Source organism: Amia ocellicauda, chromosome 7 (genome assembly GCF_036373705.1).
Source record: "Amia ocellicauda isolate fAmiCal2 chromosome 7, fAmiCal2.hap1, whole genome shotgun sequence".
NCBI lineage: Eukaryota > Metazoa > Chordata > Actinopteri > Amiiformes > Amiidae > Amia > Amia ocellicauda.
Window position 1 is genome coordinate 26,290,042 of NC_089856.1, and position 26,685 is coordinate 26,316,726.

Below are 26,685 nucleotides of genomic sequence, written 5' to 3' on the forward strand. Positions count from 1 at the left end.
GGGAGGGATGTAGAATGACACTAAAATGACGCACTTAGACCCCGTTCACATTTGAGATTTAGGCTGGCCCAGGGCCGCCTTAACTCAAATGTGAATGGGGTCATAGTTTTAAGGCAGTCCTGGGCCAGGTGAAAACTAGTCCAGCTTTTTGATCTTTTGAGGCGGCCTAAATGTGAATATGAACGCGCCGGGCCCTGGGCCGGTTAAAAAGCGTCAGTGCGTGACGCAACTCAAACCACGCCCCTAGAGACTTGCATGTGTGAGTCAGAGCAAATACAGGCACCAAAAAAGCTTACACGACTTCACAAGACAAACAGTATTTTCTCTATATTGTTTGAATGTCATATCGATCTATAGCCTTAAAAGTACAGATAGTACAGATAGCTCACATCTTTATATATCTTACAAAAGTATAGGCTAAATAATGAGTTATAATGTAAACAGTTCAAACTACTCGGTCAATGAAAATAAATGTGTGTACCTGGTAAACTTGCTATTGTTTTTTCTTCTGTCTGAAATTTAACAGTATGCAATTTTCAGGTGTAAAATCATTGTGAAATTGTGAATGGGACCAGGTAACTTTATTCACTTATCCGAATTTTGCATTAAAAATATATAAATTGAACTGAAGCAGGTTCCTATTCAAATCAATGCATTTTAAAACGAGACCAGCTGTTTACTATGCAATCCAAAATGCAATTATATTGAGCTGAGCAGTACAATTACAAATGCCGGCGTTGGAGGTAACAACTGGGACGATGCACAAATTAAAGCACTGTTTACAATGTGGATGGAAGATAAAGTTAAAACAGAAACTGAAGAAAGTGTACAAGCGCTGCTGTCTATGAGGATATAACTATAGAAGTGATCACAGGAGGCTTCTTTCGATGTGTATCAATCACTCGCCCAACCAAGTTAAAAGGAAAATAAAAATGCAAAGTTCAGACTTTAAAAATGACAACAAACGCAGTGGAGTCCAGAGAAAAGGAAGCACGTTTTTCTGAGGAACCGAGGAAATACTGAGCAACAGCTTGGATTGCATGGGACAGATCGACATGCAGCAGACAGCACCGAAGAGACAGACACTTTTGAAGTACTACTACTATAATATATTATATGTGTGTTTGTGTGTGTGTATGTAATACACATTTTCAGATTATACACCGATCAGCCATAACATTATGACCACTGACAGGTGAAGTGAATAACACTGATAATCTCGTTATCATGGCACCTGTCAGTGGGCGGGATATATTAGGCAGCAAGTGAACATTTTGTCCTCAAAGTTGATGTGTTAGTAGCAGGAAAAATGTGCAAGCATAAGGATCTGAGCAACTTTGACAAGGGCCAAATTGTGATGGCTAGATGACTGGGTCAGAGCATCTCCAAAACTGCAGCTCTTGTGGGGTGTTCCCTGTCTGCAGTGGTCAGTACCTATCAAAAGTGGTCCAAGGAAGGAAAAGCGGTGAACCGGCGACAGGGTCATGGGCAGCCAAGGCTCATTGATGCACGTGGGGAGCGAAGGCTGGCCTGTGTGGTCCCGTCCAACAGACGAGCTACTGTAGCTCAAATTGCTGAAAAAGTGAATGCTGGTTTTGATAGAAAGGTGTCAGAACACACAGTGCATTGCAGTTTGTTGCGTATGGGGCTGCGTAGCCGCAGACCAGTCAAGGTGCCCATGCTGACCCCTGTCCACTGCCGAAAGCGCCTACAATGGGCACGTGAGCATCAGAACTGGACCACGGAGCAATGGAAGAAGGTGGCCTGGTCTGATGAATCACGAGTTCAAGGTGTTGACTTGGCCTCCAAATTCCCCAGATCTCTATCCAGTCGAGCATCTGTGGGATGTGCTGGACAAACAAGTCCGATCCGTGGAGGCCCCACCTCACAACTTACAGGACTTAAAGGATCTGCTCCTAACTTCTTGGTGCCAGATACCACAGCACACCTTCAGAGGTCTAGTGGAGTCCATGCCTTGATGGGTCAGGGCTGTTTTGGCAGCAAAAGGGGGACCTACACAATATTAGGCAGGTGGTCATAATGTTATGGCTGATCGGTGTAAATCTCAATAGGCTATTGATAACTAATGCATATGATTTCTTGTGATTTAATGTAGATGTCCTACTAAATGTGCTTCGCTTTCGGTTGAATTGTATTCGGGTGAACGCCATTTTTAGACTTACAGAACCGAAGACAGAGATTTGGAAAGGGAAATATATTTATTCGATTCCCCATTGAACCAGAACATTTTTCAATTATATTAGAAAGCTTCAGCTGCAAAGGGTTAAGATTACTTTCAAAGAAAATATAGAACCGATCAATAGCCGATTACAAATACATCGCAAACACCTGTAAGCAGACCTAATGTCATGCGTAACTGGTTTGTTTGAGCAGATTTGTTTAATTCCCGGCATGCATTTTTTTTAGGCTTCCTTTTCAGCTGCATATGTGAACTCACTTAGGCTGCCTAAAACCTCAACTGTGAACAGGGTCAGAAAAAAAGGCGGACTAAGTCTTAGGTGGCCCAAGGCCGGCCTAATAGTGTGAACAAGGTCATATTGAAGAAGAGCTTCAAGTGATACATCAGCATTGTGGGAAGAAAGGATGGGAAAGTGATTCATTCCTGGTGAGAAAAAATATGAATTCTATACAAAACTATTTTCTTCAATTCAATCAGTTTTCCTTAATTTCTTCCTTCAATCACTTACCAATCCAAACAAACGTTTGCAAGTGCCAGTCACTTCAGCCAGTGTCATTCTCTATCCCTTCTCAGAAAAAAAAAAAACATTCGAGCACCACAGGAGCAACTAGTGCTATCGTTATGTGACTGTTATAGGTATGTTGATGTTTGTTTACAACAAACATTACAAAAAAAAAAAGTTTGCCTTTCTCCCCATCTCTCAAGGTTTATAATTAAATGGCATCACTCCATTATTCATTGCAGGGGAAAATATAAAGAATGCTTTTTTCCTTATTTCAGTAAAAACAAAGCTCACCGGATCCATCTGCTCCTGAGCTTGATTCATGGCCAGCTGCAGTCTTTCAAAATTGCTTTACAGTTGTTAAAATACGGCCTTCTTTGACTGCCACTTCAAGTAAATCTTTCAGTTTCTCTCTCCTCATGATTTGAACGTCATATTAAAAGGTAAATCCTTTAAGAAAGTTGGCGGTGGTGGCATGTTTGTGTGGGGGTAATGTTTAATGCATTTGCAAAAGTACAAATTATGATGAACTTCTCTATTGTGGCAATAATTCCTTGCAATCCTGTGTTCATAAGCTTTTAACCTTTTTATGACTAATACCTTTGATACGTTTACAAGATTCCTGAGTTTTTCAATCCTTCTTTTTGAAGAAGCTCTTTTGCATTCATAGCCATTTTCTGTCAACATGTTTCGATTGCTACCACGTCTGAAAGTTTAATAGAGTAATAACAACAGAAGGAAAAACAGAAGTATTTACAAGTTGCCACAAACAGACACAGGACAGTACAGGTGAGAGGCAGTCATCTTGTTGTTCTCCTAGTTTCAGACCAGTCTTAGCATTCATCATTTTGTTTTAACTTTGCCTTAATTGAAGTCAATTCAGTACTGCTGCTAAGTTGGTGAAAGTAAATAGGTTGTGGAAAGGTGATTTAGTCAAGGACTATCAGGAATTCTGTTCCAGGAGGAGCCAGGTGGGGTCAGTTAGGTGTGAATTGGGGGTAGGTAGAGAAAAGCTACTTAAAGCAGCTGTTGAGACCAAGAAGTAAACAGAAGTATTTACAAGTTGCCATGAACAGACACAGGAGAGTACAGGTGAGAGGCAGCCATCTTTTTTTTTTTTTCTAGTTTCAGACCACTTACATTCCTCATTTTCTTTTCACTTTTCCTTAATTGAAGTTAATCTTGTCTGTAGTTTGCTTTATTTTAAGTCAATTCAGTTCAGCTGCTGAGTTGGTGAAAGTAAATAGGTTGTAGAAAGGTGATTTAGTCAAGGACTAGCAGGAATTCAGTTCCAGGAAGAGCCAGGTTGGGCCAGTTAGGTGTGAATTGGAGGCAGGTAGACAAAAGCTACTTAAAAGCAGCTGTTAAGAAAGAGCTGCGCAGTTTCTTGGTCACAAAAAGATAAGCAGTTAATTAGGGAACAGGTACCAAGAGACTAAAAAACATTTAGAAGCATGTGGCCACTACAGTGTCAGGTTTGCAGAATGATTGCCTTTCCTGGATTAATTCATCCAAGAGGATTTTCATTTGTGAACGTTGTTGGCATGTTGAAATCCTAGAGGTCCGTGATATTGAGGCTCAGCTTGTTGATCTGTGCTGTATTAGTGATATAGAAGAATTAGTCTATCAGCCCATGAGAGAAGGCAAACAAATTGTTAGGGTATATTGTCAAAAGTGTAGAATTTAGAACAAGGGCAGTAATGTTAAGACTGTACAATGCACTAGTTAGACCTCATCTGGAAATCTGTGTACAGTTCTGGGCTCCACACTTCAAGAAAGATATTGCTGCTCTAGAGGCAGTTCAAAGGAGAGCAACCAGACTTATTCCAGGTCTGAAGGGAATGTCCTGCTCGGAGAGACTGAGGGAACTGAACCTTTTCACCCTGGAACAGAGGAGACTACGTGGGGACTTGATTCAAGTCTTCAAAATCATGAAAGGCATCGACCACATCAAACCAGAGGAGCTTTTCCAGATCAGCAGGGACACACGCACCCGGGGACACAAATGGAAATTGGGCTTCAAGGCATTCAAGATGGAAAACAGGAGACATTTCTTCACACAGAGAGTAGTCACAATCTGGAACAAACTCCCCAGTGATGTGGTTGAAGCTGAAAATTTGGGAACATTTAAAAATAGACTGGATAGGATCCTTGGATCTTTTAGTAAATAATAGACACCAAATGAGCATGATGGCCTCCTCTCATTTGTTAATTTTCTTATGTTCTTAATAAGAAAGAATTTAAGGAGTTAAAAAGGTTAATAAGATGCACTTGCCTTGCAGACACTTATTTAACATTTGGTATATGAAATAGCAATGTAAATGCCTCAGTTTTTGTGCTCAAATTTAATAATGGGATACTTCAAGATGAGAATAACTTGATTTGTACCTCCAATGTTCACACATTAACACCCATCAGTAATTGGCAGCGCTGTTCCATAACCCATGTATCAGAGAAAGTGCCCGCTGTTCCCTCTGCATGATTGGGCCCTGCAAACTAATTGAACTTCCAGATTCAATTTGATTGCCAGCCCAGCAGGCGTCGGCAGGATGCTGTACAAGATTTAACACTCGTCTGCTTATTTATTATATTTGTTTTCTTGGAGGCTGGCATTGGGGATATCATTTTCATGGATATTAACTGTGCTTGAACTTTGGAAAAGCATTTATCTGCAGTTTTGGAACAGGCCAACTTAGGCGAGTGTCGTTTTCACTCGAGAGACAATCCATATATTGTTGTTTATAGCTGAAAACCGTGCACTCCTTCCATCGCCACACTGTTCTCAAAGAACACATAACTACTGTAAATCACACTGCACCTCTGAAAAAGAGATATTGGATGAGGGTAATCTGATTTTCCAAAAGCTATCACTACTGGGTTTTCATCAATCTGTGTCTTCTAAACTGATAGGGTAGATGCATCTGAAATTTCTTTATGGAGAAACGGAATTACTTAGAAACCGCACTCGGCAACATAACCTAAATTATTGTTCATTTGAGGGACTCTCTCGGACTTGCAGCCTAGTCATACAGCTCATCGAAGTGGGCACCACAAGCACCACAGTGCTGAATGAAAAAGCTCTAAAGACAAATGTCTGTGTGCATGACTAATTCAATTTAGGAAGACTCAAAATTTGATTTACAAAAAAACGGAGATTCAATATTCAAAGAATTAGATAAAAGCCAGCATATAACTGAAATAAGCGGTTAGGAACAGTCAGAGTGTATGTAAGAATGACTACTGACATGTGTTGTACATGCCACTTGAATGAAAATTTGAAATAGAGCTATAATTTAAAAAAACAAATATGCTTTAAGTTGTGTCATTCAGTCAAGGTGTTGCTTCACAGCCTCACTTTGAAAGTTGAAAATGTGATTTGGCACATTTCTTTTACTTCCTAGTGTATGCAGAAAAAACTTCATACAATGCACTTGGGAAACTATTACACACTCTTCACCGACAACAGGTATTGGAACAGCTGACGGAAACATCCATCTTAAACTAAAGGCAGCTGCTGTGACACTGTCCTGTACAATATGCTTTTTACAAACGTAACTGATTTGTTTTAGGATTTAAAAAATAACAGGTGTTGGTTTCTGTAGTTTTGATAAACAAAACTACAGAAACAACAGCTTGTGAAATTTAAAAAAATCAGCTTGATTATCATAACAATAAAAAAATTATTCCTACGAAAAAACTGATGGAAGCAATCAGATAATGTAGAAAAGACAGCTGTATGCAGCAAGTAAGTAAAAGCTAATATGTTCACTTATTTTTAAACGACGGTCAATTCCTAGTGCTATCACAACCTCTATACGCATTATGATGGAGCTCAAGATGACCCTTTCTTTACTATTTAACTTCAGAATGCAGCAAATTGAAGTGCTTTTTATTAAGTCACTTAAATTCTAAGGACTACCTGAGGTTTCTAATGTGATTTTAAAATTCCTGGAAAATGTAAAGCACACTGAAGTGCACTGCAAAAAAAAGATCTATTCTTGAATTAGTACATATTCTATATAATACACACACAAAGCAAAAAAGTTTATATATAAACTTATTTTTTCTTTATTCAGAACATTATAAGTGATTAAATTACTGCTTTTCACTTATTTGTGAATTAAGTATCGGTTAGTGCTGATGCATTCTCTGCTACTTTGGGTTCGCCACTAATATGACAATAATTGGAGGAAACACGGGTGTCATAATGGACTTTTTTGATGAGCAGAATAACTGGAGCAACTACTACCGCTATCATGCTCATTTTAAAACCCCATGCTCTATTCTGCATGGTGGAAACCGGCTCCTCCAATCACGGTGCCTCCCTTGTTCCCATGGGGGGCTAACCCCTGAACCTGGAACTAACTAAACCCTGCTAACAGTAATAAGCACAACATCTGAACCCCCCACCACACAGACATACATAATGCAGTAGCATATACCCACAGTCCCAGATGCACAGTATAAAAGTACAACTCATTCATCCAAATTTCAGACTGCCTCTAACCTTCTGTTCTTGTCCTCTATCTGTAGTGCATAGGCCATATCGTCTGTGAGGAGGACCTTGGTGTTGTTGTTGTCTCCCCACTTGAGTTTGAGACTCTGAGGCCCGGTAGCAGCACACTCCAGTCTGGGGGGTGCTGGGGGCAGGGGTCTGGTCCGAACCTGCAGAGGGGTGCAGAACCCTCCAGCACCAATCTCATTCACAGCCTGGATCCGGACGCTGCAAAACAAAAGAGACAATAGCTTCTGAGGACTGGTTCACAAAGCCAGTTCAAATTACAACTGCAACTGCATCTGGCAATCACAAGGCCCCTGAAAAACACCATCGGAATCTTCCATGGTTTTCAGTTATACGCTGTGTCTTTCTGTCCAGATGTATAATACTAATAAATAATAAAACTGCACTGAGCCGTGTGTTGTTCTCATATGAATTCATATAAACAAGTATATAACCAGAAGTCAACACGATCCAGTGGGGAGCATCTGTATAGAGTGTCATGACTGCTGCAGTGCTGACATGATTCAGTGTCAATTAAGACAATTAATTTTAAACACCTGTGTTCATAGTCGGTCTCTAATTTGCAATGTGTGCAATGCATATATCCTTTTGCATGTAAAAGGGAAAAAAGACTTAGTCACAAAATAATGATGATAATATGAATGCCTTGTCTGACGAAGATATTGCAAAAATCTGCCGATTTATCATGGTGAGAATTACAATGGGAATGTAACCAATTTTAGTTTGTTTGCTTAATATAATTTGATTTAGATTCCTCTGACACTAAGAAATTCAGGAGCTGTGCATTTGCTGGATGTTTTGTATAAAAAATATGTTTATATTATGATATATATTATATATAATTGTAATTATTATTATTGCACTTATTGTATATATGTGTTTACACACACACACACACACACACATACACACATACAGTTAGGTCCATAAATATTTGGACAGTGAAACAATTGTCATCATTTTGGCTCTGTACACCACCACAATGGATTTGAAAGGAAACAATCAAGATGTGCTTTAAGTGTAGACTTTCATCTATAATTTGAGGGTATTTGGACAAACTAACATAATTATGAATTAAATTGTGAGTTTCAACACTTGGTTGCACATCCTTTGCAGTCAATGACTGCCTGAAGTCTGGAACCCATCGACATCACCAAATGCTGGGTTTCTTCCCTGGTGATGCTCTGCTAGGCCTGCACTGCAGCTGTCTTTAGTTCCTGCTTGTTCTTGGGGCGTTTTGCCTTCAGTTTTGCCTTCAGCAAATTAAATGCATGCTCAATTGGATTCAGGTTATAGCTGCCAAGGGAACCATTTCCCTTGGCAGCCATACATGCCCATGCCATAACATGCTTCACAGATGAGGTGGTATGCTTCGGATCATGAGCAGTTTCTTCCCTTCTCCATACTCTTCTCTTCCCATCATTCTGGTACAAGTTGATCTTTGTCTCATCTGTCCATAGGATGTTGTTCCAGAACTGTACAGGGTTCTTTAGATGTTTTTTTTGGCAAACTCTTATCTGCTCTTCCCGTTTCCTGTTTACATATCATGGTAAACCCTCTGTATTTACTCTGGTGAAGTCTTCTCTTGATTGTTGACTTTGATACAGATACACCTACTTACTGGTAGGGTTGTGACGAAGTTCGATATCGAACTTCGCACATGTTTAGCAAATCCGAACTCCGTCGAATACTAAACCAAACAAATTCGAATTTGTAGCAAAATATTTTTGTCTACCATTGCAACACGCACATGCATGAAGTCAGTCGGCTCATTCACTCAGTACAGTCCGGATGTTATTTTACAGAGAGAAGAGATGGTGGGATTGTTAGATAGGGCTGTCAGAGCGCACCAGACCAGAGCACCACTCTTTAAAATCCATTAAGGCGGAACACCTCTGACACGGGTCTAGTGTTACCGGCGGAGCGGCGCCACTCTTTCAACCCCAGACTTCTCAATTCTAAATTTTTACAATTATTAATAAATGCATTTAAAACATTTCATTGCGCGGTGTATTTGTATGAAATAATATGATGTGAATAAGTAATAAAGCCTGCTTATTAATGTAACAATTCATATAAAAATAGTGCATGCAGCACCCGCTCCTTTTTATTCTACAATTACACCACTGGAGGTGACGACATATTTTGGTGAAACTATAATTCAACAAAAGAAAAGCCCATTGTTGTGGGAAATGAACCAGTATCGACTATCTGTCCTTGCAAGATAGAAAGTATATCTTTCTGTACCACCCTACGAAGTGAATGTATTTTCAGTATTGGTGGAATCTATGGTGGAATTCACGTGCGTGTTTTAAGCTCATTCAAACATCAGCTCTAGTGTAGCTCTCGGGCGGTTTTTGCAGGAAAATGCCAGAAAGGCTGGTTTACACGCGCAAGAATAACAAAATCCATGGCTGTCATGTGACAGTGTGTTCAAATTAAACCGGTAGCTGTGCCTTGCGGCTTTAATACTTTGTATTAGTGTTTTAAAGGTAGGTTTACAACACTATGTAAAGTATCTAATGGTGCACAACAGACCCACAAGATAGAAAGCATAATGATAATAGAAAAAACAACAACTTTGCGCATTATTATTAACATAAAATACAACATTGTTAACAATGTATTTGGGTGTGACCCTGTCCTTCTCTGCCCAACGTGCCTGCGCATCATCACTTCACGAGTTAAACCCCTGCATGCCAACTTCCCCTGTGAGGCTCATCGCAGCAGCTACTGCCTAACAGCCTAACAACTTGTGTTTTTGAAATGTAATGTACAACTACCAGCCTAAACTACATGTAAGTAGTAAAGTGACTAGTAATAGTAGTATTAGATGCATGTTAAGAACTTAAGAAACCATGTTGAATAGTAACTTTTGCATCTGAATAGGTAATTCAAAATGTCTGAAAAATCATGCAATTGTTTATTTGAACAGTGAAATAATAGTAATAAAAGTACTCCATTATATATAATTTTATGACTATTAGCTGATGTATTTTCAGCTCTATTTCACATTTACAGCATTTAAATAAAGTGTTCTTTAATCTTATTTCTTTTTAATACAAACAGTAGCAAACTGATTTTACAGTAATAATGGCAAATACAAAATGCCTCTCAACCTACAACTAAATACACTACGTCCACATTCACATCCGCATCCGCATTCAACAGGTTTAATGCTTTAAAGTCCGCATTTGATGGATGCGGATTTCTGTCAGCTCTGTCACATCCCTACCTCCTGGAGGGTGTTCTTGATCTGGCCAACTGTTTGAAGGGGTTTTTCTTCACCAGGGAAACAATTATTCTGTCATCCACCACTGTTGTTTTCTGTGGTCTTCCAGGCCTTTTGGTGTTCCTGAGCTCACCAGTGCTTTCTTTCTTTTTAAGAATGTACCAAATAGTTGATTTGGCCACACGTAATGTTTTTGCTATCTCTCTGATTGGTTTGATTTGATTTCTAAGGCAAAACTGAAGGCTAAACGCCCAAAGAACAAGCAGGAACTAAAGACGGCTAACTGGCAGAACATCACCAGGGAAGAAACCCAGCATCTGGTGATGTCTATGGGTTCCAGACTTCAGGCAGTCTTTGACTGCAAAGGATTTGCAACCAAGTATTGAAACTCACAATTTAATTCATGATTGAGCCCCTAAAATAGGGGGGACCACATTTAAAAATGGGTGTAATTCCTATACCATTCACCCAATTTGGATGTAACTACCCTCAAATTAAAGATGAAAGTCTACACTTAAAGCACATCTTGATTGTTTCCTTTCAAATCCATTGTGGTGGCATACAGAGCAAAAATTATGACAATTGTGTCACTGTCCAACTTATATATAAGTAAGTTTGCATATTTATGCCCACAACTAATTTCACTATCCATTTCTAAATGTCAAGGAGTATATGTATATGCATGTTTGAATGATCATAGTTCTCTGAAGACCTTATATATATAGAGCCTAAATAAACTGTTATTTGCGTGGGTTATCAATCAGAAACATTCAAATGAATACCCTGACTGTAATTGATCAAATTAAATACATTTTGTACTACCTTTTTTGAAAAACATATTTTACAGGACTAAAAACAAAATTTTGTTATATATATATTTACATAATGAAGACTTATTAAATCTCAAATTGTAATAATTTTGACCTTTAAATATATTACACAAGACTGATGTCCCTAGTGACATTGTAGGATTAAATAGGCACTAATTGTTTTTCTTAAAGCTTTGCACTGCACTGCCTTGTGACTCATAGAAAAAAGGGTTGGTAGAACATCACCCGTATAGAAAACAGTATAATTATTGCATGAGGTGCACATGCCAATTACCACTTCTCACATGATATCCTGCAAATCAAGTTGAATTATCTGCATTTTACTATGACAGCTCTTGTTTACAAATGTTTTACTACATACACAAAGTACAGCTTGGCAATTTACAGCACACACCTGACACCTTCATAATTAAACAGGGTTAACCAGATGGATACATTAAAGGGTTTGGTTTCACGATGAATTACACACATTTTCAAGCAACAACCTCATGTGCATTAAGATGAATGTCTTAAGTCTCTTTTGTGAAACACTGTCCATAGTGACCCTGTCCACCTAAATACACTCACAGTAAATTGATGGGGGAATGTGAACTGACATTGGAATGGAATCTGTTTTTTACACCCTAATGCACTTTGATGAATGCAACAGTTTAATGTCTGATTTTTGTGTGTGTGACAATGCAGCCTCTTAAGCAGGGCAGATTGCTGAGGACCTCAGAATACCATTAATTTATATTACTTTAGTACTGTGTAATTGGAATGATCACTGTTGTACACTCACAGTGTTGTTAGTCAATGGGCTTGGACTAGGAATGCCAATGCTATTAAAGCTTATAAACAGTAGTGCTGTTTTGCATTATAAATCACTAATGGGAAGCTTTTAAAGTCTAAATATTTTGAATTTAGACAGCGAGACATTTTACATTGATGTGCAAAGAAAATATGTCTGCAGGTACCAGAGTGTTGTGTTAAAGCATGCATTGAACTCCTGTGCTACCAAACAGAAGCTCTTTTGGAAACCATGCATCACCTCTCAACACAATATAGAATGTTTCAGTGGATTCCAGATGTATAAATGTAAATGGAAAGAAGATAATGCACACTGTATAATACACAGTGCTGTAACTAATTTCAGATGCTCGTTTGTAAACCATTTTTTAAAATTTAGGTAGGAAAGTGTACTGTGGATATTTAAGTTATTCAGCATGACCAGTACAATGATACATTTTCAATACATGGTCTGGGAACATGTTAGAGGAGAACTTCCCATGTCAGCTTGCAGGTGATTGATGGGAAAAGACTGGAATTTGACTGTGGCTCTAGAGAACAATTAAAGACACAGATTAACGCAATTTAGAAGGACCTACGAGATTTGCCAACTCCATCCCAGAAGGTAATTTCACCATTCCCACCAACTGCCTAAACAACTTTGTTTCTCAAATCATTATACCACACTTTTAAGAGGTTATAAACTATAGGCCCTGGATCATTGATATCATTCATGAGGACCTGGCTCATATTCATAAAACGGCAAAACAAACTGCAGCTAGTCATGTTAGTTTTCCCACCACATACAGAAAATATGAAACAACAGCACCCAATGGCACAACATAGAAAAATTAAGGATTTAATTTACTTGAATTAACACTTGTACAAGATGTGTACAAGACACATCCCCTATCCTAGGTTGTTGGAATGTGTTTATCATATGAAAACATATGGTGTAATAATATACTACAGAAAGGTGGCATTGGAAAACTGGGACTCTGGAAAACTGGTTTCTCAACTATTTATGTTCAGTAGCATAATCAGGTGTACATGGGTGGTAGGGCTGGGCGATATGACTTAAAAATAATCTCAATAAGTTTGGGCGATACACGATACATATCTCGGTATTTTGTTTTTATCCAATCAAGCTACAAAATAAGACCAAAGACATTCAAACTACAAGTATTTCCTTAATCATTAAATATGCAAAACTAACAAATACTACATGCAGGCTGTCATGGTAAACATGCAGAATGCAACACAGTACAGCGCAAGTGTTGTGTGATTACTATTGTGTGTGTTATGTTGTTATGGGATATATATATATATATATATATATATATATACATATATATATATATATACATATATATATAAATATACATATATATATATATATATATACACATATACATATATATATATATACACATATACATATATATATATATATATATATATATATATATATATATATATATATATATATATACACACACACACACATTATGATTTACTGTCACATAACAATAACACAAGTAATAGTAATCACGCAACACTGCAACGCTGTAAAATGTTATAGATTCAGGTATATTTAGCACAGCCGGGTTTATAGTGGCGCATTAACATCTGCTAGACAGAGATAATATATAATATATAGATAATAATAATAATAATAATAATAATAATAATAATAATAATAATAAACTGTTGTACCACTTCACCATCGTAATTAAACTTTCTGCATCTTTTTGCATTGTTTTCCAATTGATTAAAATGCAAACTTTATTATTTTAAAATTTTATAGTAATAATATACATTTAAATTAGCAGGGGTGGGGGGTGCTTGCAGATCGAGTTTAGCCCGGCGACGAGAGCGGGGCAGACCGTGTGCGCTTGCGCATTAAAGTATCTCTTGGTTGTGTTGGTTATTGTGTGTCAGTTCACTCTCCTCTTGTCTGTCTGTGTTTCTGATGCTCATTTCTTGCCGCATCCGACACGTGTGGAAGAACCGGGAAGAACGCAAAGCGTCCAATTGACGAAAAATACTGCCGTAGAGAGTGGGATTTACGACACCACGAAATAAACGAGAGCATAATATGAAACGATAGACGTTTTTCTATCGTCACACGATATATATCGTCATTTCGCACAGTCTTAATAGGCTTAATTCGGTTTTCATTTGGCTTTTTTTTTTAAAGGGTTATTACAATTAACCCTGCAATAGCGTTATTGATAACGGAGATAGTGTCTCCATATTTCCTAAAAAATGACCACAAAAATGTAATCCATAATTGCAAATTTGAATTACTGAATTACTTTTAGTGAACTGATGTCTACAAATTGTGAATGCCACACTATAATTTCTAAGCATACAGACGTGCTCAAATTTGTTGGTACCCTTACAGCTCATTGAAATAATGCTTAATTCCTCCTGAAATGGGATGAAATTAAAAGCTATTCTATCATGTATACTTGCATGCCTTTGGTACATCATAGAATAAAGCAAAGAAGCTGTGAAAAGAGATTAATTACTGCACATTCTACAAAGATATTCTATAATGGCCTGGACAAATTTGTTGGTACCCCTTAGAAAAGATAATACATAATTGGATTATAGTGATATTCCAAACTAATTAGTTTCTTTAATTAGTAGCACACATCTCCAATCTTGTAATCAGTTATTCAGCCTATTTAAACTGTGCCGTTTGGTATCATTGTGTGCACCACACTGAACATGGACCAGAGAAAGCAAAGGAGAGAGTTGTCTGAGGAGATCAGAAAGAAAATAGACAAGCATGGTAAAGGTAAAGGCTACAAGACCATCTCCAAGCAGCTTGATGTTCCTGTGATGACAGTTGCAAATATTTAGAAGTTCAAGGTCCATGGAACTGTAGACAACCTCCCTGGGCGTGGCCACAAGAGGAAAATCGACCCCAGATTGAACAGAAGGATAATGGGAATGGCAGAAAAAGAACCAAGGATAGCTGCCAAAGAGATACAAGCTGAACTCCAAGGTGAAGGTACGTCAGTTTCTGATTGCACCATCCATTGCTTTTTGAGCGAAAATGGCCTCCATGGAAGAAGACCCAGGACGACTCCACTTTTGAAAGAAAAACATAAAAAAAGCCAGACTGCAATTTGTTAAAATGCATATTGACAAGCCACAATCCTTCTGGGAAAATGTCCTTTGGACAGATGAGTCAAAACTGGAGCTTTTTGGCAAGTCACATCAGCTCTATGTTCGCAGACAAAAAATGAAGCTTTCTAAGAAAATAACACCATACCTACAGTGAAACATGGAGGAGGCTTGGTTATGTTGTGGGGCTGCTTTGCTGCGCCTGGCACAGGGTGCCTTGAATCTGTGCAGGACACAATGAAATCAAGACTATCAAGGCATTCTGGAGTGAAACGTACTGCCCAGTGTCAGAAAGCTCTGTCTCAGTTGCAGGTCATGGGTCCTCCAACAGGATAATGAGCCAAAACAAACAGCTAACAGCACCCACGAATGGATAAGAATAAAACATTGTTCTGAAGTGGCCTTCTATGATTCCTGATCTGAATCCTACTGAACATCTATGGAAAGAGCTGAAACTTGCAGTCTGGAGAAGGCACCCATCAAACCTGAGACAGCTGGAGCAGTTTACTCAGGAAGAGTGGGCTAAACTACCTGTTAACAGGTGTAGAAGTCTCATTGAGAGCTACAGAAAACGTTTGATTGCAGTGATTGCCTCTAAAGGTTGTGCAGAAAAATATTAGGTTGAGGGTCCCATCATTTTTGTCCATGCCATTTTAATTTGATTTATTATTTACAATATTATGTTGAAATATAAAATCAAAAGCAAAGTCTGATTTCTATTAAATATGGAATAAACAATGGTGGATACCAATTACTTGTCAGTTTCAAGTTATTTCAGAGGAAACTGTGCATTCTTAATTTTTTGTGGAGGGGTACAAAAAATTTGAGCAGGTCTGTAAATGTTCCTCTGAACTCCATTGCTTGAACTATGATTTTGAGTCTAAATATGCCAATCTATCAGTCATATGAGTGTAATCAAAGCAGTTTTGTGTTTCACTTTGGTTGAAGTATAAGCATGCTGCTTATCAGTGATGTGGTAAATTGATCAACCACTTGTGTTCTACATTTAAATTTAACTAGATCTTCCATTTCAACTGATAATTTGCATTAAAACTCAATTTCCTTGGAGTGGAAAAATTTGTTCAGTTTTTAGAACTTTAAATGACCTCAAGCATATTTTCATCCCTGCATTCCATTAGGTGGGATGTGTGTGGATGAGAACTGGATTGCTCCATCATTGTCTGACTACATTGAGATTATTTCTCTCTAAGTGCTGTTATGGCACTAAGAAATAATACCAAGTCCAATCCCCCCTTTTAGGATCACTGTTGTGGATTCCACGTAAGTTCAGAAATGCAGTTTGTTAAAATTTCTAACTCCCAGAACTAAGTTTTCAAAAGGTAGAACAGTTGGAGAAGACTACCTATTAGAAATAATTTAACCCAATTGCTTTGCCAAGGGAGTCTTGCCACTTTAAAAACAAAACAATTTTTTTTAGTTCTGCCTCATGCTTAAAAAAAAAAAGAAAAACAAAACACAACATGAGGTTTACTGATCAGCATAAATAATTCAGACATAAAGCTCTATTCTTCTCTTTGTTTTTTCAATAACAATTCTGAAGGACACCCCGAGGGCTACAAATCAAAAAGCTCCCACATAGCTGCAATAGAGTAAAGTAATCCTATCCAACACTGGGTACAGAAACATACAGGAACATTATTCAATAAAAGAAGGATAACCTTAACTCTGGGAGGTTTTAAGACTTCTTGTTTTTCCAAGCTATAAACCTAATTACTACATTAGTACAGTACATGTTGAAAGTCAATTCAAGTTAAAGAATTAAATATATTTGTTTTTGCAGATAATCAACACCAAGTTATTCTAATGAATACTGCATTACAATGTTATGGTCAGCCAGCATATATATAATGCATGATGAAGGGTTGAAAAGTGAAATGGCCTTTAATATATTATTTAAAACAACAAAACTAAATCAAACTAAATCAAAATAAGCATCCTTTATTCTGTACTGAAAAGTCAGGCGTGAGAGTGTCTATAATTGTAACTCCATTTGAAAGGAGCACATCATATAAAAGCATTTGGTTGCCAAATTAAGGAATATAGATTATATAAATACATATTTTTTAATGAGATAATACTAAACAAATGTTAGAAGAATAGTTCTGACAGGATAATATATTTGTCCATGCCCACAGCAGTCCATTTAAGATCACTACTGCGTTAGTCAGGGTGTTTTAATCATAGACCTGGGGATGAGGCCAAAAATAATCTCCCTTGATAACCACTATGACTAGTAATTATATTAACACAGTATGTGGCAAAAGCAAACAGGGCTGCAAATGGCACGATTATTAAAGGCCTATTTCTTATTTTTATTGTATAGACAAAACCAGTATGTATCCCACACATCGTAGGCTTTGGCAATCCAAGATATATTCAAAAATTCCTTATATGTTGATCCAATAAATAAATGCTCTGGCAAACGATCGATGTATAATTTTCAGACAATTTACTTTTACCCAGTAAGGTAATTTATAGAGGGGGGAAAAAAAAGGAGGAGGAGTAATGGCTGGTCCAATATGAGCAGAACACATTAGGATTGAATTGCTTAATAGCTGTGCTTACCTGTACTCGCTGTCTGGCTGCAGACCTTCAATCACATAGCTGGTCACGTTGTCCACGGCAATTTGACTGTCTCCCAGTTCGATGGTGTACGAAATTATTTCTGATCCATTATTGCAGGGCTCTTCCCATTTTAAAGCAAGGCACGTTGAGGGTGAGATTAAATGCGCATCTATGTGGTCGCTATCTAGGACAGACAGTGTAGAGATTGTGTCAGGCACCGAGGCCGGCGTCTTGCAAGTCACCAAGTCGCTGTATGGTCCTGCTCCTGCCTGGTTGGCAGCCTGGAAGTAAACATGGAGAGGATATCATTGCAAATATCAAGGCAAAAATCATGGGAAAACATGCTTTTGAAATCTCTGCAACAGTTTAGCTACTCCTAATCCTACCTACAAGTTGACTTCCTCAATGAGTAGAATGCCATGTATAGATTTCAGTACTGTCAGCCAGCCAGATGGGATCTATGACTATGGTTTTCAGAAACATTTCTTCTCCTCTATTGAGTCAAAGCCTTGGACATGTTTAGCAGGATAAATATTTCAAATATTCAACACATTCAACATATGTCATTGCCAATTAAGAGACTATGACAAAAAGTTCCAGTACAGGCCATAACATTTAAAAGTCTCATGTGCACTTCAATCACTACCTTAGGCATGTGTTATTATACATCTGATAATATAAATGTAACTTAGCGTTTAAAGTGCATTTTGAAGTCCTTCACAAACAAATCAAGATTCTCAGTTACCATTTAACAATGCGTTTGTTCTTACAGTGCTAAAGTAAGAGGGAGCATCTGCAATCACAAGCAATCAGACATTTACTGCACACATTTGAAGACATAAAAAAAAAGATCTAAATGTGGATACAGGGTCATTTTCAGAAGTATTCACAGCCTTCAATTGAAATAGTTATTCTGCGATTCATTTAGTCCAATACATAGTTAATTCAATTATACTAATTTGCCAGTGGTGTCTTTTATGAGCACTGAACACTGAATTAGCCTAGAGAAAACAGTCAAGATTTGATTTGACTAAACTGAGTTAAGACTCAGATGATTGGTGGGAATAGTTTCGACTACAATTGTACAATCTAATAGAGCATTTGTTTTACAGGCCGTGTCCAAAACAATTGACAAGATTAAACAAAAAACAAACAAACAAACAAACAAACAAAACATTGCTAAATTCGGATATGGCTATTATGAATAATAAATGGTCATTTATCTAATACAAGATTCAGTACTTGTATTGTATTGTGTAATATGTTTAGTAGTTTAAACATGACACATACTTGAATAGCTAGATGTGAATTAATAGAGACAACTGTTTTTCCCACATTGAATACCTAAATGTATTGGATTCCAGTAACTGCACATTATTCAAATCCTCTTCAGAAACAATATAGGTTTTTTGTTTGTGTTTTATGTGGGTATGCTGATCATTAGACATATTAGGGGATGAAACTATTTATACAGGAGAGGTGATGCAATTAAGCAGAATAAAGGTTTTGGCCTGATTATCTGATTACACAACTGACACTGATAAGGAGTAATTAAAAATACATTAAAACCATTGTGTATATATATATGTATTTTTTTTTACCTATCATTCCAACCTAGCTATTCTGATTTGTTTGTTGCGATCTGAGCCAATGCCCATAATGTAAATTAATGCAAAAGAGATGCTTCTTTTCAATTGGCATGCTTGGACTCTTCCTACCTCAAAAGGTGTTTAACTAGAGCGTAAGAAGCACACACTTATTGTTCAGTCTGTGCCCTTAAAAGTAAAGTTTTCCATCTCTCTCTCAATGATCAGGCCTCCCCAATAGAAGTTGCCCCTCACCACTGCAATCTATCTATTACTCAGTATTACACCCCGAAGATGAGTATTATTATTTTACCTTGGTAAATCAGACATAATTACAGTTCAGTACAATGGGAAGAAATTAAGATCACCTTTCTATGTAGTATGAGGAGGCATTTAACACTACAACAGACAAGGCCGTTATGGGTTTCAAAATATATAATCTTGACTTTTCCTAAATATGCTGACAGTTTGTGAAAGATTGGGGGAGAGAAAAAAAAAAGTATAACCCAATTTACCTAGAACTGCCAGAAACTGTCACATTGACTGTTAAATAGAAAACATTTTTTCACTTATACAGTATGATGTTTTATTTATGCTTTTATTTATTTGTATGCATCAGTCAAGACATTGCAGCTGAAGTATTGAATTAATTAGATCAGTCTGCAGCTCTTACGGGGATAAAACTGAAGATGCAATGAAGAATAGATTTTTAGACCAGGAAATGGGTCTTGCAGCTAGATGGCACAGAAGCTCATGTATTTTATCCTATATTGCAGCCTTTAAACTTGTATGCTTTGCAATTAAATTCTGGTCTCACAGTTGTTGTGAATTTACAATTTTCTAGAAATGTGAATGTTTTTCCAATAATAACCTACAGAAACAAATTAATGAATATACATCATACAAGCAAGACAATGTCATTACTTGGCCGCACAAGAGTTACAGAGCCTTTTGTGGTAGAGATCAGCATTTTTAGTGGGGAGATAACGACCGTAACGATTACAAATCTGCTTTTATAGGAGAATGTGCATGATTGATCATGCTGCAGTGCTTTAATCATCATACATCATTAATTGAACTGCACTCTGGCGTAGCTAGGACCAGCCTTTGAGAATATCTAAAGAAGATAAGCATGATTGTGTTCATGTTTATTTTTAATTTTAATTTGAGCATATTGTATATGCTGTAATTGCTAAGCATAATGCTGGAGAGTACAGAAATAGGAGATCAACCTTAAAAGGTGACCTAGTATATTCCCTGTGCTATGGTCACTTTTGCTGTATGTAAAATTGAATTGTGCATGAAGGTACATAATAAAAAGAGAGAGGAAGCATGACAACCAGTCTTAGAAAGTAACCATTTTTTTTCTACAGATACATTGCCATCTGTTAAGGTGTGGACCTGCTGCACTTTTGAAATTTCCAGCTTTATTTTAAACTGGTAACTAAATATTACAGAAACTATACATTAACTAAATGAAGCCACTGCATTAAAATGTATTACTCTTAGGCACTTGGGTGTGTATAAGGAACAGATAGTGGAAAGTTATTTAAATAGCAGCAGCTGTAAAACCAACAAAAAATGAAGCAAACTAGCCAGAGAACAAAATGTTCAAAGGTCTTCAGGGTGACTGAGAACTTCCAAATGAAACCTGAAAGTCAAGCAAAAGCCATTTATAGACATTATCAGGTTGATCACTTTTAGAGGCTTGTGGAGTGTTGGGAAATACAGGGTTAGCAGCCAATGTTAAAGAGAGGGTGGGAGGGGGAGTTGACAGGGAGTGTTCATTACCTGTAGTCTGCAGCAGTAATGTGTTGCGGCAGCGAGGTCTGAGATTTCATACTGAGAGTCAGTACCACAGTAAATAAGCTCCAGGGACTCCTCTTCTCTGCTCCACTCCAGCCTGTATTCTGAAATGTCTGCTCCAGAGTTCTCTGGACTCTGAAAATAACAGGAGACAAGCGTCTGGCTGAGAGCTGCTGTTTAGAAAGACAGACTGAATATAAATCACAGTGAAGGTGTATTATGTAAAACCAACAACAATGTAAAGTTTCAGATGTAACCATCACCATCTTCATCAGTGGAGTTGATAAGCCAGTGTAAGTGAGTTGTGTTCATTCGGGTTTAATTATCATTCTTGGTAATTTACAGTTAGGTCCATAAATATTTGGACAGTGACACAATTGTCATCATCTGAAACCCATAGACATCACCAGATGCTGGGTTTCTTCCCTGGTGATGCTCTGCCAGGCCTGTACTGCAGCTGTCTTTAGTTCCTGCTTGTTCTTGGGGCATTTAGCCTTCAGTTTTGCTTTAGAAATCAAATCAAACCAATCAGAGAGATAGCAAAAAACATTACGTGTGGCCAAATCAACTATTTGGTACATTCTTAAAAAGAAAGAAAGCACTGGTGAGCTCAGGAGCACCAAAAGGCCCGGAAGACCACAGAAAACAACTGTGGTGGATGACAAAATAATTATTTCCCTGATGAAGAAAAACCCCTGTAATTCCTATACCGTTCACCCAATTTGGATGTAACTACCCTCAAATTAAAGATGAAAGTCTACATTTAAAGCCCATCTTGATTGTTTCCTTTTAAATCCATTGTGGTGGCATACAGAGCAATAGTATGACAATTGTGTCACTGTCCAAATATTTATGGACCTAAATTTATCACAACCCAGCTGTCCAAAATTTGGTGAAACACATTTTGCTGTAAAATGTTTAATTACAATTGAAAGCAGAGATGCATAATTTACATGTATAAACATATAAATAAATTAATACAGATATACCTATCTGCCTAACAATCTATAACTGATCACCCCAGTGCTTGACATAAACACAAGATGAAATCACAAGCAATTTCAATTGAACTCTTGCTTCAGCTATGCTTACGGTTTGTGCATATTCCAATTTCCCCCCCCTTCATTTGCTGTAGTTGCTTTACAACTCTCTGAATTATGCTGTATCCTGCATTCATGGTTTAACCACTGCACTGTCACTTCATTTTATCCAGGCTTTTGAAAAATGCAATTGTGTCGTCAAATATAAATGGCTGTGGATAAATGCATTATCCAAGTTTATTTATATAAATACATATGCACCATATATGCATACATATATTAAGTTAATTTAATTTAATTGAGCAAAGAAAGCTTTTAATGTTTTTTCACTGACAAGAACTGCATACGTTTGTTTGAGAATAAGAAAAGCTTGCTGTGAATTCAAAGGGTTTTTCGTCTTGATAGATTAAAAAGGATCGAATCCATTTGACAAAACATAAATTGAAATGTTCAGGGTAACAATTAGCTCTGTACCTTTGCAGCCTATCTTTAATTAGCTGGCTGCACCGAGAGGCACATTATGCTCAGGTTTTAAAGGCAACAGGGTCTCTTCAGATTTGCACAGCTCTGCAGCTTTTTCTATTTGATGAAGTATAAGCTTGGATGCTCTAGACATTGCAGACAGTGTGCTGCTTCTGTAATTGACCATGTCCATCTTTCTTTGTGCTGATGTTTAAAAGCTTAATACTAAACTCAATTTACCGTGCTCGGCTGAAGTCTCCTAAAAAAATGGTGGAGAAGGACATTACAGATCAATGCAAACCAGCTGATGGCCTTACTTGCGTGTGATCGAGAGAAATATACAGCTGCACAACACTGCGATACCTCCTGGAGTAATAGACTTGTTATGCAGCATTGTACATCACCACAGGACTAAAACTGTTCACGTTACAGGTGTTTAATTGTACTTCTCATTGTTCCATTCTGGATAAATTGCATTCAAGCTAACAGATATTTTTTAAATGTGACTGCATTAGACATATACAATTAAAGCTCATCAAGGTGTGATCAATGTTCTGCAATAGCTTTTACATTGTAAATGGACAGTTGTAGACCTGTATAATGCTACAATTTTTCAGAACCTTCAAGCTTCAGAGACAAACCTTGCACAGTTCTGTTTAATTGCATCACAACAACCCATTCCCTCATCACTGACTTACCTCCCAGCTCACCAGAACAGAGGTGTTGGATGTTAAGGTCAGACATGGTGCCCTACATTGGCCTGGGGGTCCAGCTGCAGTTGTCACTTCTGTGGCTCCAGAATATGGACCATACTGTATGGACATATACATCACTGATAAATCAACACTGGCTAACGTTTTTGCCGATACATTTGTATGTCTACATCTTCTTAAACAAAACACACCAATGGACAGGTGTTCAGAATTAAGACTAAGACTTAAACTACTGTGTGTATGGAAGGATGTATGAGAGATGCCACACTTTTATTTATTTGTACGAAATATCTTGTTTTTATTTATACTACACACAAAAAAAGCCTATTCAAATTTGACATTTGAAGTTCAGACCTCTGCTTTCTACATTTCACCTTTCAAGCACACTTTAGTCATCAGACTTAAAAATGACACTTAAACCAGTGCATGCCATTAATCAAAATGGCTTAATACATAGTTCACTGGGAAAACATGACATGCAGACATTTAATGGCCAATTAAGGCACGCTTCTTTTATGATGAAGTTAATCTTGTCACAAACATGCACTAGAGTTACTCCATTTAATGCAAGATATTTTACAGTAAATCTAAGTCTACAACTTTAGAAATGGTTTATGTCTGAGAAGAATCAAAACTAATTGACTTTTTTGCTAATAAATAATAGAATCTGAATTGTGTCTAGAGATTGGATAAAGCAAAGTTCAAGGTGTCAGCCACAGTATGAGACATGCATGGTAAAATTATATACACAGGCACACAATGTAATTATTTTTCACGGCAACAATCAATATCTGACTCATGGTAACATTTATTTAATGCAGCAAACTGTTAAATTTCAAGGTTGGTTTACTGGAATTCTCAAAACAAAGCAGCTGTGTGGTTATAAATAAGCACAATTGACAGGAATAACAAAGCAAATTAATGGACAAATACAAAACAAAACGCAACTGAAAAAAACCATCTACATCTAAGCATGATTCATCTGTAACAAACAACTACCACAGGATCATCTATACTTGTGTGGGTTTTCTAGGTGATTTACAAGGATCTGTTGAACTCTACATTTTCCTGATTACGTAAGTGACGAACAGGATGAAAAAGTCCTCAGCCTCTAAATCTGAAACGTCTGTAGTAATCTAGGTCCAAGCTATGGTGTCCAATTAACTACCTCACTTTGGATTAGCACTGTCAAAGCTTCAGCTAGAGATTAAATGAGCAGCTACAGTAAACTACACTATATCAACTGAACACATCACTCTGGTACTTCATAAACTTCCTGCTTCTTTAAAAAAAAAAACTAATTTGGACTTGTAAAATTGTCCACGTATCAGAGTCATCTTATTTATCCAACCTATCTAGATGCATTCATCCAAGAGCTGAAACTAAACTCTTCAATTAAGGTGGAGGGGTAAAGCCTGTATTAGTGGAACTTCTTTCCAAAGACTCGTTTATGTACAGTGTCTGAGTGGGTTGCTATGTCAAGTGCTTGTATTGCTGGAGATACTATTATATTGTAGGAAAGTAAATTGGACTGGAAGGATATGAATAGCATTGCACTGTGCTACATTGGATTGCTGTTACTTTGCAATTGCATTACACTGGATTGCATCAAATTTAATTGACTTCTTTGAGATTGTGAAGACTGTATTGCAGACCCACCCCGGCCTCGTTGGCAGCTCGGACTTTGAAGCTGTATGTTGCTCCAGGAAGAAGGCTACTGACGGTACACTCCAGATCTGGGCCGTGATACACCTCTAAAGGTTCCATATCCCCTTCGGTCATTTCCAGACTGTACTCTGTCACTTCACAAGTCCCCTCTGACGGAGGGCAGTCTGTAAGCAAAGGGAGTGACAGGTCTTTAGCACCCTGACCCTCACAGTTTCAACTCAAAGCAACACAATGGTTTCTTGGTTCATGGTTATTCAAGGCAGAACAGAATTAATTCAGAACAATCTTTTTTGCTTTGATCCATTACTTGCTGTGTTCCTAGATATTGTAAATAAATCTAGATGTTAAAACTTAATTGAAGAAGATATACCACAATACAAGAGTGGAGAATTATTTTGTATGTGCATTAATCTTTTGAGACATCCCCCAGAAACTGAGCAGTTTAACTGTTGCATGTGGCCATAACTTTAAATGAGCTAAGAGAACCAAAAGGGCTCCCCTAGTGGCATAACATATTACCAGATATTCAAATGTGGCCATTACAGTTGCATAATTAAAAAGACTTGTCTGAAATCTCACAAAATACTTAATTAAATATTCATCTAAGGCATACCTCCTCAAGTGTCCTTTTTGTGTCATTACTATTACAGCAATTAAAAGGGTCTGAACATACATTAGGCAGTTTTAGGCATGCATTATTGAATGCTTGTATATATATATTTTTTTAACTTCAAATTCAAATTTACGGCCACACTGTGAGTTGCATTTCTGCTTTTCTTTTTGAAGCTGTGGGCTAAAGACAATAGTTTGATAGTGACCTCAAAAGCACAAACAGTTCAAGAAGAATATGATATTAATATTATATGAAAAATGCCATGTAAATGTATTCAAAAACAAAACAAAACAAAAATCAAGTTTAGCTCAATATTGTGGGAATATGCTTTTTATCATTTTAAATGTTATTCATGGTATGCCCTCAAATGCATCTCGTGTTCTGTGGTGTATTACCAAGTAGCAAATCCTCTCAGATTATACATACAATTGCTAGGTTAAATTGCTCAGATTTCTCTCCAAAAGGTCTGTTTTAATGCCTTCCCACATATACACTTTATAGACATAGACTTATGAACTTCCTTAAGTAAGTCTAATAGTGTTCTACTCCAGTGCAACATACAGAAGTAAAACAGATTCATTGTGGACTAAATGGAAACTCGTTAGAAAACCTAACATAGGACTAGCAACATAGGTTTTAGGATTTGTTTTTTCACTGATTTGTTTCCTGAATGATGGTGTCCAGTGTACTTTGTATGGGTTTGTTAACCATTCAATTAGCTGTTACCATGGTGACTCCACCTCTACAATTCACTGAACTGCTGTTTGAGAATGGTGTGCGAGACTCTGGGGAAGACTCTCCACCATGGCTTTTTAATTCCTTTCTGCTACACAGCGATATGTGCGAACTTCAGGCAATAACAATTCTATACAGTGCTTTCCCCCTGCTTTTACACGTGATGTTTTGGTAAAAAGAAACACACACTCTACCAATCCAGGGTGACAGAGCATGATAAGGCATTTAAAAGACAAAGGAAGCTGGGTGAACAAAGCCAGAGACTGATTTATTGATGCTGTTCA

The 26,685-nt window shown here is 37.4% G+C and overlaps 1 protein-coding gene across 5 annotated transcripts in view; it reads right to left on the reverse strand.

The window, feature by feature from the left end:
* fndc3ba (fibronectin type III domain containing 3Ba) overlaps nt 1-26,685 on the reverse strand; it is a 160,609-nt gene that overhangs the window by 10,538 nt on the left and 123,386 nt on the right. For all 5 annotated transcript variants that reach the window (XM_066708914.1, XM_066708910.1, XM_066708913.1 and 2 more), the window contains 5 exons: nt 25,045-25,217; nt 23,371-23,484; nt 21,156-21,305; nt 17,779-18,059; nt 7,210-7,425 (listed from right to left, as the gene is read on the reverse strand). In XM_066708914.1, coding sequence (XP_066565011.1) covers nt 7,210-7,425; nt 17,779-18,059; nt 21,156-21,305; nt 23,371-23,484; nt 25,045-25,217 — 934 coding nt within the window. The remainder of the gene's footprint in view (nt 1-7,209; nt 7,426-17,778; nt 18,060-21,155; nt 21,306-23,370; nt 23,485-25,044; nt 25,218-26,685) is intronic.